Source organism: Bos indicus x Bos taurus, chromosome 5, assembly GCF_003369695.1.
Source record: "Bos indicus x Bos taurus breed Angus x Brahman F1 hybrid chromosome 5, Bos_hybrid_MaternalHap_v2.0, whole genome shotgun sequence".
In the NCBI taxonomy this organism is placed as follows: Eukaryota; Metazoa; Chordata; class Mammalia; order Artiodactyla; family Bovidae; genus Bos; species Bos indicus x Bos taurus.
In genome coordinates, this window is record NC_040080.1 from 6,709,968 (window position 1) to 6,723,586 (window position 13,619).

A 13,619-nucleotide genomic window follows, 5' to 3' on the forward strand; every position below is an offset into this window, starting at 1 on the left:
TCGGAGTGCGGCTGAAAATCTGTACCTGTGAAATGAACACAGTAGAAATCGATACTGGTTGCAACACCAGTAATTTTTTAATAGAAACATAAACGGTTTTATTCATCTGACTGTTGACCCTGGAGAGAAGGCGGCTTCATCAGAAGATGGGGGAAGAGGAGGGCTGTCTCAGTCCGGCTCCCATGGGCCCCTCCTCCTGTCTCAGCTCCATAGCCTGGAGCTGACATCTCAGCCCGTCCTGCCCGCCCTCTCTCTTCTACTCCTGGGAGTTCCTTACCAAGACTCAGAACGCTGTGGCCGTGGTTTCCATGGCGGGCTCAGCCTGATCTGGGCTTGCGTCCCTTTCACATGGGGTTCCCACCGGGTTGTGACTTAGATATATGTGCGTGAAGCTCTGTCCTAGTTGGAAGGTGCCCAGGACAGGTCCTGACCCAGAGCAAGGCTCTGGAGACATTCACTGAGTGAATGAATGAGTGAACCAAAGTCCCTTGTGGGTCATCCGAAGGATTTCCACAGGAATTAGAGGCGCCAGCCTGGGATTTTTACCATCTGTGGATTGAAGGCCTTCTGGCCTTGACCCAGGTCCCAGGCATGAGGGTTTGAGGGAGCAGGCCAAGATGCAATTCGACGGACAGATAGGAGAATGGAAAGCAGAGCTTTCCGGAGAGGTCAGCGGTGAGAGAGACCCCGGGAGAATCCCCCGCCGCTGCCCAGCCCCCAGAACCCTGCTTCTGGAACCTACCAGGGGCCATGGGCACCTGGAAGGCCCTCCTCCCGTTCCTGTATGTCACCCTGCTGCCCCCTCATACCCATCCCCCACGCAGACTTCCCCATCCACAACTGCACACCCTTGGGGGCTGCACATGCCTCTCTCCTGGCGCAGACCCTTGTTGTTCTCTGCAGAACCTCCCCCAACCACCCACCCGAGCCCCTGGCCCAGCCCCAGTAAGGAGACCTCCTTGAAAGAGGCTCAAAGGTTTAAGGCAAAGCAGCTGCTTTCAACCAACACCTCATTCTTTGCAAAGCGCTCTCACCTTTGTTACTATGACTATTCTTCATCAGATCCGTGCAAGGTGGGTATTTCACCTGTGTATAGTAGGTGAGGCAACTTCGCCCACTGGCCTGGGATGCAAATGAAGCGGGGGGGGCGGGGGGGAGAGTGTTGCTCGCCTTCTAAGAGGGAGGAGGAGGGAGAGGGAAGGGAGGAGGGAAGACCCAGTCTCTTTGAAGGGCTCCTCCTGGCCAGAGCCTCCTTTCAGAGCTGGCTCCCTCGAGAGCCGCCCATCACTGCCCACAGACCCTTGGGAATCTGCCTTGGGAAGAACTATGGGCAATCTCTCAAGTGTGAGAACCAGCATCTGTTACTACACAGGTCTTCTGGTCTCCCAAAGCCTCATGGAGCTGGATCCCCAGGGTGGAGCCAGAAATCTTTGCAATTAGTGGCTGCCACCCCCTCACCGCTCCCTCCCCCCCCACCACCCTCACTGCACACCCTGGCCCCAGGGGACTGAGGTCCTCAGTCCTAAAGAACCCTGAGCGGTGAGGGGTGACAGTGCATGACTCAGCCTCAGGGGAGGCTAATTGCTCCCTAACTGGCTGAGCTCTCTATGGGGAGTCCTGCCTGGAAAGTCCCTGGTTGTCACTGCAAAGCCACAGACTGGTTTGCCTGGAGCCCGAGAGCTGGCTCCTGTGAAGCTGCCCCAAGAGGAGTTTCTAAGGTGTTCTCAGCCAAACCAGCTGTCAGGACGGAGCAGGGTGGGCTCTGAAGGAGGTTCTCGTGGGTGCTGCGGAAAAGCATCAGAGAGGCAGGCAGGTTGGGGTCCGACGGCCTCACGCCCTGCCTTCTGTTCCCCCGGGCCCCCAGCACATTCCTGGTCCTGCCTGCCCTGTCCTCCCCCCTCCCCCCACCACTTTATCATGTGGCCTCTCAAGCTCTGGTCTGCCCCATGCTGACTGGCAGCCTCTGGGCAGCCCAAGACCCCTGGAGAGGGAAGAAGCGACTTGGAGACGCAGGCATCCCAGGTGGGAGAGAGCCACGTGTGCCACCAGGTGGCGCCATGGGCACAGGACAACCCAGGGGCCGCCCTCCAAGCTGGAGGGGAAGCGGGTGGAAGCCTTAGGATAAGACCTTCAAGCTCTGCACACCCCACCTCCCTCCACCCGAGGACCTCCAGTGATCAGCCTCCGGGTGGGTGTTTGTCTCTCCCAGGGACACAGTTGTACCAAGAGTCTAAACCTAACAAGGCCATGGCACATGGTGAACATGCAATAAAGGTTGAAAAACGATGCTACCTTTGTTCTTCAGATCCTCAGGATTACTTTTAGTCTGGCAGGGGCACGGGAGGGGGCACTGGCTCCTTGCTGCCTCTCCCAACGGTGTTAGCAAGGAAGTGAAAGTGAAGTCACTCAGTCGTGTCCACTCTTTGCGACCCCATGGATAGTAGCCGGCACCAAGCTCCTCTGTCCATGGGATTTTCAAGGCAAGAGTACTGGAGTGGGTTGCCATTTCCTTCTCCAGGGAATCTTCCCAACCCAGGGATCGAACCCAGGTCTCTCACATTGTAGACAGACGCTTTACCATCTGAGCCACCAGGGAAAAAGTCTTATCTAACTCTGGGTATATATCCAACAGGAAAACCCTGGACTCTGTCTCCTCTGTGACCCCAGGCAGGCCACTTATTCTATTTTGCTGCATCACTAAATGAAGTTTGTAATGCTAGCCTCCCCCCATAGAATCAAGTGAACTGCAGGACAGCATAGTGGTTAAAGAGCTTCCCTTGTAGCTCAGATGACAAAGAATCTGCCTGCGATGCAAGAGACCCAGGTTAGATCCCTGGGTGAGCAAGATTCCCCTGGAGAAGGGAATGGCTACCCATTCCAGTATTCTTGCCTGGAGAACTCCATAGATAGAGGAGCCTGGTGGGCTACAGTCCATAGGGTCGAAAAGAGTAGGACATGACTGAGGGGCTAATACCTTCACTTCCCTTTTCATAGTGATTAAAAGCAAAGCCAGGGAACAAGGAGTCCTTGTTCTACTACTTCCTAGCTGTGTGGCCTTAGGGAAGTGACTTGCAGTCTCTGAACTGCAGTTTCCTTGTCTGTAAAGTAAGGGCAATAATAACACCTACACACATGAGGTTTCTGTGGGGACTGAAGTATTCAATACATAAAGAGCCTTTAGAATTGTGGCTGCATGAAGCAAATACTTCATAAACAGGCCAAATTTAGGGCAGCTTGAGCTGAGAAGATACTCTGGAGATGGGCCAGGTCGGCCTTCCAGTCCAGGCAGGTATATTTCAGCGGAGCCTATATGCAGGTCAGGAAGCAACAGTTCAAACTGGACATGGAATAACACACTGGTTCCAAATAGGAAAAGGAGTATGTCAAGGCTGTATATTGTCACCCTGCTTATTTAACTTATATGCAGAGTACACCATGAGAAACGCTGGGCTGGAAGAAGCATAAGCTGGAATCAAGATTGCCGGAAGAAATATCAATAACCTCAGATATGCAGATGACACCACCCTTATGGCAGAAAGTGAAGAAGAACTAAAGAGCCTCTTGATGAAAGTGAAAGTGAAGAGTGAAAAAGTTGGCTTAAAGCTCAACATTCAGAAAACGAAGATCATGGAATCTGGTGCCATCACTTCATGGGAAATAGATGGGGAAACAGTGGAAACAGTATCAGACTTTATTTTTTGGGCTCCAAAATCAGTGCAGATGGTGACTGCAGCCATGAAATTAAAAGACGCTTACTCCTTGGAAGGAAAGTTATGACCAACCTAGACAGCATATTGAAAAGCAGAGACATTACTTTGCCAACAAAGGTCTGTCTAGTCAAGGCTATGGTTTTTCCAGTGGTCATGTATGGATGTGAGAGTTGGACTGTGAAGAAAGCTGAGCGCCGAAGAATTGATGCTTTTGAACTGTGGTGTTGGAGAAGACTCTTGAGAGTCCCTTGGACTGCAAGGAGATCCAACCAGTCCATTCTGAAGGAGATCAGCCCTGGGATTTCTTTGGAAGGAATGATGCTAAAGCTGAAACTCCAGTACTTTGGCCACCTCATGCAAAGAGGTGACTCACTGAAAAAGACTCTGATGCTGGGAGGGATTGGGGGCAGGAGGAGAAGGGGACACCAGAGGATGAGATGGCTGGATGGCATCACTGACTCGATGGACGTGAGTCTGAGTTGGTGATGGACAGGGAGGCCTGGCGTGCTGTGATTCATGGGGTCGCAAAGAGTCGGACACGACTGAGCGGCGGAACTGAACTGAACTGGGCGGATGGTTTGCACACCTCCAGTAACAGTGAGCTCATCCCCCGAAAAAAGGAGGCTGGTCCACAGTGGACCGGCACAGTTCACGATTGGATGGGTCTCGTTCAACTGAGTTGCAGCCTGCTCTCTCCCCTGGGCTGGGTGGTCAGGGCCACTCTCAGAGAAAGGAGTCAGTGCCACCCATCTGCCGGCTGCTACGTGGTGCAGAAAGGGGCCCCCAGGGCAAACCCCAGTGTTGCTAGGAGGGGAGGGAGGCCACTCCGCACACCACTCTCTCTCTCTCTCTCCAGTGTGCAGGGTACCTGAGGCAGAGGATGGAAGGAAACAAGGAGCCGATCCATCTGCCCCTGGTGCCCTGGGCAGTGGGGTCATGAAGCCCAGAGGAAGGTGACATTCTCCATCCCGACTATCAGGCCGCTTCTCAGGGGGCCCTGGCAGGCTCCTCCTGGTGCTGAGGTCTACAGGGAGGAAGGAAATGACTTCCTCCAGGTAGGAGAGGAGAGTGGTCCCCTTCCGCTTCCCGTCCCCCCGAGGCCCACAGTGCAGCCTGGAGAGGAGACAGAGCAGATCCTGAGCATCAGGGCCAAACGCAGCTCTGGAGCCTCACCTCGCTCGCTCACTTGGGGCAGCTGGAAATCCTTTCTGGGTGTTCTGTGTTCCTCCCTAAATGGGGAACACCTTGAGGGCAAAACTATGACTTATGTGTACCCCCACTGCCTGGCACACAGTAGGTACTTAATAAGTGTATGGAGGCCAACGACAGTGATCTCATTGGGAAAGCTTTAGTCTTTGTGTGGACAAGGCACTTTAGGACTTCAGGGACTGGTGTGCTTCCCCATGTCCTCCTTCACAGCTGCCACCTCCTCCATGAAGTCCTCCTGGTCACCCCTTCCTCCCTCCACCCCGAGTAATTCACTTCTTCCCCTTCCTCCCTCTTTGCTCTGTACACACTCTGCTTTTGAGGCAGGCTGGAGCAGAGGCTGGAGTCATCCTGAGTCACTTCCCCTAGATGCATTTCTTAGCTGTGTGACCTTGGGCAAATTTTAACTTTCTTGTGCCTCATTGTCCTTATCTGTAAAATGGGAGTGACTATAAAACCTGTGTGAGTGTTAGTTGCTCAGTCGTGTCTGACTTTTTGCACGCCAGCCAGGCTCCTCTGTCCATGGGATTCTCCAGGCAAGAATAATGGAGTGGATTGCCAGTCCCTCCTCCAGGGGATCTTCCCAACTCAGGGATTAAGCCTGCATCTCCAGTCCCCTGTGTTGGCAGGTGGGTTCTCTACCACTAGCACCACCTGGGAAACCTGATTATAAAACCCACCTCATGGAACTGCAGTGAGCATTAAATACATGTGTAGATTAAAACTGTCTCATATGATGTGTCTGGCGTTGGTTGAGTAACAGCTCTGAACTGCCATGCGATTGTGTAATTGTGCAGACGGCTGCTCTCCCACCTGAGATGTGGGCTCCTCGAAACTGGGGTCTTTCACTTCTGCATCCTCCTGTGGAGGCCAATGCCTAGGGAGGAACAGGTGCACAGCAAAATGCGAAGAGATGACGGATGGATAGAAGGGTGGACAGACGACTGGGCGACAGCAGGAGCTGAAATGAGCGGGCCCCGGGGCCCTTGCCTGCAGACTCAGCTGCGGAGGCCTGGCCCAAAGGCTGCCCTGGAGATGCCAGTGGGGCCTTACATGGTCTGCTCTTCCTTTCACCCACTGATCGCAGCTCCCCCCAAAGGCAGGGGAGAGGAGAAGCCTGTGGCCCCAAGTCCAGCAAGTTCACTGCCCAGCAGCTGCTTCAAGGAGAGGAGGCGGAGTCTCGAGGAAACTGTGGTTCCTGAATGTGCTGCGACTTCTCTTTCATCACCATCACTGAGGCCCAGATGGCAGGGCCTGGGCCCCTGGCTCCCCACCCAAGGTCTGCGCCTGCCTCTCCCCAGGCGCTGGGTGGCCTCAGACTATCTAGGAAACTCAACAATGACCCTGGACTTCTGGCCACTTCCTTTCAGGTCACGTCTGCCTGGGGAGGGTGCCCGCCTCCTCCAGCTCCGCCCCGGAGTCCAGCCTGATGCCCTGAGGCACCCACCTCCACAGCCAGCCTCGGAGGGAGGCATTTAGGCTCATTCATCCTTCATTCGTGCACCAGGATTTATTGAGCACAGACCAGGTGCCGGCCCTGTGCTAGGCTCAGGGGAGGCAGAGGTAAAAAAAGACAAATGGGAGGCCCCCAGGAAGGCAAAAGGCTGCAGGCTAGACTCGGGCCCGGAGGCGGCAAAGTTCCCAGGACCCCGGGGCTTGCAGACCCAGGGCTCAGGCGGCACCATTAGGGGGCCTCAGGCTCTGTGTTGGTGGTCGCAGGGGTGGGGGGTGGGCAGAGCAGCCCCAGAGGGGACAGGCAGGGGTCCCTGCTCCAAGGCAGCCTGGCACTCGGCCGCCTCCCGATGCCAAGTCATAAAGAGACGCCTGGAGGCGCAGACCGATGCCTTTATAACGCTCCCTCCGTACGTGGAGGCATTAACATGACGTCTATCACCATGGCATCGAGGTGCTTAGACAACCTGCTCCCCCCAGGAGCTCGGAGACAGCGTGAAGCCGATTATCTGTGTCTCACCGCGACATCTGCGATCATGTATCACGGTGATGGATCCACAGTCAATACCACTGGGGTCCTGCCGCCCCCCAGCCCACAGGAAGTGTCTGCTGTTCATCCGTCTTCCTCACCTGGCGGGCGGGCCCTGCTGCCTGTGTCCTCCTGGTGCTCCTGGAGTTGGTAGGAAACAGCGTTCTGGTTTTCACTGTTCGTGTGCTCAGCGGCTGAGGGGAAAGAATTTAGACCAAGGGCAGAAACTGGACCCAGTGCTGCCATCCCTGGAGGTCAGTTAGGGGTGGGGAGAGAGGCTTTGGCTTCACCCAGCCGGGCTGCCCCTATCATGGGCACATCGCTTTGCCTCTTGGGGGCAGAGTTTGTCAGATTGGGATAAAAGCCTTGATCTTGAGGGTTGATGGGGTACTAGGGGCTTCCTCGGTGGCTCAGTGGTAAGGAATCCACCTGTAATGCAGTTGATTTGCAGGAGACTCAAGTTTGATCCCTGGGGTTGGGAAGATCCCCTGGAGTGGGGCATGGCCACTCACTCCAGTATTCTTGCCTGGAGAATTGCACGGATGGAGGAGCCCGGCGGGCTGCAGCCTATGGGGTTGCAAAAGAGTCAGACACGACCAGCAACTGAGGAGCATCAACAGTGATGGGGGAAAAAGGGGGCGTGCTCAGCTTGTGCGGGCCAGCTGGCTGCTCACCTCCACCCCAGACCCCTGCCCTCTGCTCCTCTGGACAGGCAGGCATGCATCTGTCCCCCATGCCACCCGGCTCTGCCCGGTGTGGGGCTCCAGAATGCCAGGCCTGCACCAGCTCCCAGTCTGCTGGGGAGAGGGACCCAAGAGGCAGGTAGTCACTGACCTGTGTTGGGGGCCTGTGGAGGGGAGGACAGGGACTGGGGTTCACTCCTGATGGGGAAGTGATTCCTGGGCCTCCTGGTGGCGGAGGGGTGGCTCGAGTTTAGGGGAGCTGCAGCAGGGAAGACATCTGAGGTGGGTTGGAGGGGAGGTGTCTGCTGGGCCTCTCAGGGGGACCCCCATGGCGGCTGTTGTTGGGCTAAGGAAAGACAGCAGGCTTTTTGGTCTCTGGGAAAGGCTGGAAACTTGGGGCTTTTGTCCACCCCCCACCCCCCAAATGCCTGCCCCTCCCTCATCCCCCTAGCCCCTTCCACTCCCCCATCCCAAACCATCCTCTTTAAGGAGCACCTTGATCCAAGGGGCTTCTGGGCTATTTCTGAGGGGCAGTTTGTGCGAATGGGGTTGGTATGCTGTTTTTTTTAGAGTTTCGGGCCTGAGCAGCTAGACCTGCCCTCCTTTGGGCTAATTTATCCAGCAGAAAAGGGGCTGAGAAGGGGAGAAGCCGCCGCCTCAGGGGTGAGGGTAGGGCGTGAACGGGAGGCCTAGCCCCTCTCTGTTCTTCTGCATGTCGTGTTGTTGTTCAGTGCTGAGTCGTGTCCAGCTCTTTGCGACTGCATGGACTGCAGCACGCCAGGCTTCCCTGTCCTTCACTATCTCCCAGAGTCTGCTCAAACTCATGTCCATTGAGTCAGTGATATCATCCAACCATCTCATCCTCTGTCACCCCCTTCTCCTCTTGCCCTCAATGTTTCCCAGCATCAGGGTCTTTTCCAATGCGTTATCTCTTCGCATCAGGTGGAACTTCAGCATCAGTCCTTCCAATGAATATTCAGGGTTGATTTCCTTAAAGATGGACCGGTTGGATCTCCTTGCAGTCCAAGGGACGCTCAAGAGTCTTCTCCAGCACCACAGTTCAAAAGCATCAGTTCTTGGCGCTCCAACTCACATCTGTACATCCTGGACGGGTGGGAGCCCCACATCCTCGCCTGGCGGCGCCCTGGCCTGAAACTGTTCCCACCAGGAAAGTCCGGGGTCACTGAGAGGACAAGGCGGCCAACTGAGACCTGGAGGAAGCAGAAGGCTGGCCGGGGAGGAGCCTGTTAAGGACGCCAAGGGCAACCGTGGCTACCAGCAGGCTGTCCCCGCCCGCGACCTAAAGAGGAAGAAGGCCCCGATGGAGAGCTGGCCTCCGCGACGGAGGGCCTGGCCGGGCCCCCTCCCGGCCCCCAGGCTGCTGGGCTTGATCCTGTTCCCCTGGACCCTGCCGCTGGCAGGCGCAGGTACGCGGTCCTCCCCTCCTCCCGCGCTCTCTGCCTCGCGTACATCACAGCCGCTTTCATCCGCCGCGCGGCTAATTCCCCGGACCCGTCTCCGGGGATTTGCTGGTTGCGTTTGAACATTGCAGACTTCACAGGGAAAGCCTTCGGGGACCGGGAGATGTTTAGCTAATGCCTTGCCGAGGTGGCTTTTGAAGAGGCGGGGCCGCGCCCCCAGTCTCGCTGCTGAAACAGCCTCTCTCCCGGCTCCTCCTGACCCCCTGGCCCCTCAGCGAGGTGGGTGGGCGTTGCTGCGGGCCGGGGAGGGGGGCCATCCGGTGGGGTGTGGGATCTCTGGGAAGGGGCAGCTCACCCCCAAGGTATCTGACTGCGGAACCCACGCCTTGAACCTGCCCATTGGTGTTGCAGCCCCCACGTTGGGAGGGGTGGGGCGGAGGGAGGGAGGCCACCGTTGGTCATAGGGCAAGGTGCCTGGGAAGTTGGGTGGATGGATCCAAGCCTGGCCCTAGGATGGGTGGCCCAGGGGCCAGTTCATCCAGGCCAGGGAACTCCCAGGAGTGTCCCCCACCAGGGCTGCCCAGCCTGGCTCTGGGGTCTCTGAGGCTGTCTCACCTGGGCAGTGCCCACCCTCCTGTAGCCCCAGCATCCGCCCACCCCGCTGGGCAGGCTGGGTGCAGGCTGGATGCTTCCCTTCTCATTCACCTTGATTTTTATGAGCCTTCCAGGAGCTGCTCCCACCCTTCTGCTCCATCCTCTGCCTTTCATTCATACCATAAGCAATAACAGCTATATTTGTCCATATATTTTTTAAAAATGTATTTATTTGGCTGTGCTGGGTTTTAGTTGCGACATGCGAGATCTCTAGTTGCAACATGTGAATTGTTAGTTGCGGCATGTGGGATCTAGTTCCCTGACCAGGGAATTAACCCGGGCCCCCTGCATTGGAAGAGCAGAGTCTTAGCCACTGAACCACCAGGGAGGTTGGACATCTACTCTTATTATCATAAATTAGCCTCTCTGTGCACATAAGCTGGGCTTCACGCTTGTACTCAGGCCCCTTCAAGGCACCCTTGGGGTGCTGTTCCCATTGGCACCATGTAAGCACGGAGAAATTGAGGCCCAGCACAGCCAGATAGCTGGCCCACAGCCTAGAGGGCAAGTAGAGGCCAGGTTCAGCTCTGAACTGACCCTTGGAAGTGGGCTCCAGGGGTCCTCTTGCCTTTCTTTGTAAAGAACATCCTTCACAAAAAATCTACCCCTTTGGGAAGGCAAGACTCAACTGGGTGTACCCAGTCCTACCGCAGGCCTGACAGCCCAGCCCCTGTGAGGTCATCTCCTTTCGTCTGTGCACCTCACACCCCCAACCCCGTCACCAAACCCCCCGCCCCAATGCAAAGAAGGCTGAGAAAATGCAGCTTCTTGGTGACAACGTGTTGAAACTCATTCGTTTTAATTTCCCCCCCAGTTCCCCTCATTTCTCTTTGTGTGGTCCCTCCTCCCCAAAAGGGACCCCCGCACACCCCAGTAACTGAGTAGAAGAGACTTTTGGGGTGCTGCTGTGAAAAGTGCTGTTTGTAACTGTCTTGACCACAAACAACATATTCCCCGCCCCCGGCCCCTAGGATTGCAGCAGACATTGTACCCAAGAGAAACTCTGCTCTTTCGCAAGAGGTGGAAGCACCTTGTGGTCTCTTGCAGCAGCAGACAGCACCCGGTACTCCTGGTCCTTCCCCTGAGGGTCCTGGCTTCTGTCTCTAGGCTGTGCCATGCCCCTCCCCACCCTCTTATCTCCGAGCTTTGAGAATCTGATGGAGGGAATCCAGTTTCTCTCACATCCCCCAAACCTCCCCTGACTTCACCCATCTGCCTAGTGTAGCCAGCTCCATCAACCATCAGCACCACGACCCAGCCTGCAGCCTCAGGAGTGTCCATGGGGGACCTTGGGGACTGTCATCGTTGAAGCTTGGGCTCAATACACTGTTTCCCTGGACCACCTGATGTAGGGTTGTGTGCAGGCCGGGGTGTAGAGTCTGGATCTGAGCTCTGCTTTGGACCTGGGCCCCTGGGCAGGTTCTTTCTTTTTTTTTTCAATATGTATATTTCTTTACTTATTTGGCTACAAGGGGTCTTTGTTGTGTCACGCAAGATCTTCAGCTGTGACATGAGAACTCTTAGTTATGGCATGTGGGATCTAGCTCCCTGACCAAGGATCGAACCCAGGCTCTGTATTGGGAGTGAGGAGTCTTAGCCCCTGGTTGTTGTTGTTTAGTCACTAAGTCATGTCCTACTCTTTCTGCGACCCCATGGACTGTAGCCCACCAGGTTCCTCTGTCCATGCAATTCTCCAGGCCAGCATACTGGAGTAGGTTGCCATTTCCTTCTCCATGGGATCTTCCTGGACCAGGGATTGAACCCTTGTCTCCTGCTGCTGCTGCTACTGCTGTTAAGTTGCTTTAGTTGTGTCCAACTCTGTGTGACCCCATAGACCGCAGCCCACCAGGCTCCCCCGTCCCTGGGATTCTCCAGGCAAGAACACTGGAGTGGGTTGCCATGTCCTTCTCCAATGCATGAAAGTGAGAAGTGAAAGTGAAGTCGCTCAGTCGTGTCCAACTCTTCGAGACCCCGTAGACTTCAGCCTACCAGGCTCCTCTGTCCATGGGATTTTCCAGGCAAGAGTACTGGAGTGGGTTGCCATTGCCTTCTCCGTTGTCTCCTGCATTGGCGGGCAAATTCTTAACTACGGAGCCACCTGGGAAGCCCTTTAGTCACTGGAGCACCAGGGAAGTCCCCTTGGGCAGGTTCTTAATGTTGCTCGATGGCCTCACCTGTCAAGCGGCTGCAATAGTAATACCTGAAGGTGCACGTGACGGGAGCTCAGAGAATGTCAGCCACCTGTCTGCCTAGCAGAGCCAATCAAGATGCAAGATTCAGTTGGCTGGCTCTACATCTTGGGGAGCCCCCGGGCTCCTTGGGGTCACTCTGACCTTTCCAGGGGTCTCTAGCAACACCCTGGGATGGCAACTCAGGACCGTTCTTGCTCCCAACCTTCCTCCCCTGCTCTCCTCTGATCTCTCTGCAAATTCTACTTTTCTCAAAGGGTCTAGTGGCTACCTCTGGTCTGAAGGGCACCTCTTAGAGGAGAATCATCTGAGTCTGAGGCTCAGCTTTCCTGAGAGCAGCTACACACCTGCTCTAGCCCTGCTTCCACCAGGCTTCAAGTCACTTCCAAGGGCTTTGAAGCCAGACAGAGCTTCTTCAAATCTGGCCTTCTTCTATTGACTGCTGTGTGACCTCAGGGAAGTTCCTTAACCTTTCTGAGCCTTGGTGTTCTCAACAAACATCAGTCTCCAGTCTCTCCCTGGCTGTGTTTATTTCTCAACTATTCATTAAAGAGGACCAGTTCCAGGCACTGGGGGGAACTGAGGGTGAACAAGCCACAGCCCCTACTCCCAGCTTGGCGGAAACCGTGAGACTCACCCGCAGAAACAGGACCCCAGGGCCAGAGTCCTGATGCAAGTTCGCCTCCCCTCCCCCGTTAGCTCGGGACTCAGGTGTCGCCGCTTCCTTTGTTGCCCAAAAGCTGTTCGGGAGCCTGCTGCCTCCCTCCCCGCAGCTCCAGGCCTCTGTCAGGACTGGCCTCTGCTTTTGATCTTCGTCTAATCCCAATAAAGAGCTTCCGAGGCAGGCGGAGGAGAAGACCTCCCTGTTGGAGGTGGGGCAGAGGGGGTGCTGGAGGGGGCGGCGGGGACGCGACGGAGCAGGTGGGTGGGTGGCAGGCACAGCAGGAATAAAGGCTGGGAGGCCAGAAGGCAGAGCCCGGGGGAGGGCATGGCGAGAGGTTCAGACTCGCTGGGGAGGAGGGTCTCTTAGTAGAGCTGCGGGATACGATTCCCACTGGGATGTGGGTCCGCGTGGATCATAAACGCCTGTCAGGCAGGAGTGCAGATGCCGTTCCAATGGGGCCCTGTCAGTGCTTTCTCTTTTAAAATCGCGAACTAGAATACATACGCAGAGAAGCACCATAAATATTACGAAGCCAAGTGTGGCGTGTCGACCGTCCAGGTCAAGAGAGCAAACACTCGAGGGCCCCAAAGCCCCTGGACGCCTCCCAAGACACCGCCTCTCCCCCACGCAGAGGAACCACCATCCTGAGTTTAGGGCAATTGCTTCCTGGCATTTTTTTTGTACTTTTATCCTTTGGTTTGTGTCCCTAAATGATACAGATTAGCCTGGCTTTGTTTTTGAACTTTGTATAGTCAGAATGATGTTGTGCGTGTTCTCTGCGACCTACTTCTTTCACTCAACATCTTAAAATGTATTTATTTGTTCACTTTTGGCTGCACTGGCCCTGCTGCTGTGTGCAGGCTTTCTCCGCTGTGGCAAGAGGCACAGGCCCTCTTTAGTTGTGGTCCACAGGCTTCTCTTGCTGCGGAAAATAGGCTCTAGAGCGCGAGGGCTCAGTAGCTGTGGCACACGGACTGAGTTGCCTCTCCGTGTGTGGGATCACCCCAGGCCAGGGATTGAAGCTGTGTCCTCTGCAATGGCAAGCAGATTCTTAACCACTGGACCGCCAGGCAAGTCCAAACATTATGTTTTTTAAGCTATATCCGGTTGA

The 13,619-nt window shown here is 55.6% G+C and overlaps 1 protein-coding gene across 1 annotated transcript in view; it reads left to right on the top strand.

Moving 5' to 3' along the window:
• Positions 1-617: 617 nt before the first annotated feature.
• NFAM1 (NFAT activating protein with ITAM motif 1) overlaps positions 618-13,619 on the top strand; it is a 47,664-nt gene continuing 34,662 nt past the window's right edge. Inside the window, exons 1-3 of the mRNA XM_027543386.1 lie at positions 618-675; positions 904-1,073; positions 8,749-9,007. Coding sequence (XP_027399187.1) covers positions 618-675; positions 904-1,073; positions 8,749-9,007 — 487 coding nt within the window. The remainder of the gene's footprint in view (positions 676-903; positions 1,074-8,748; positions 9,008-13,619) is intronic.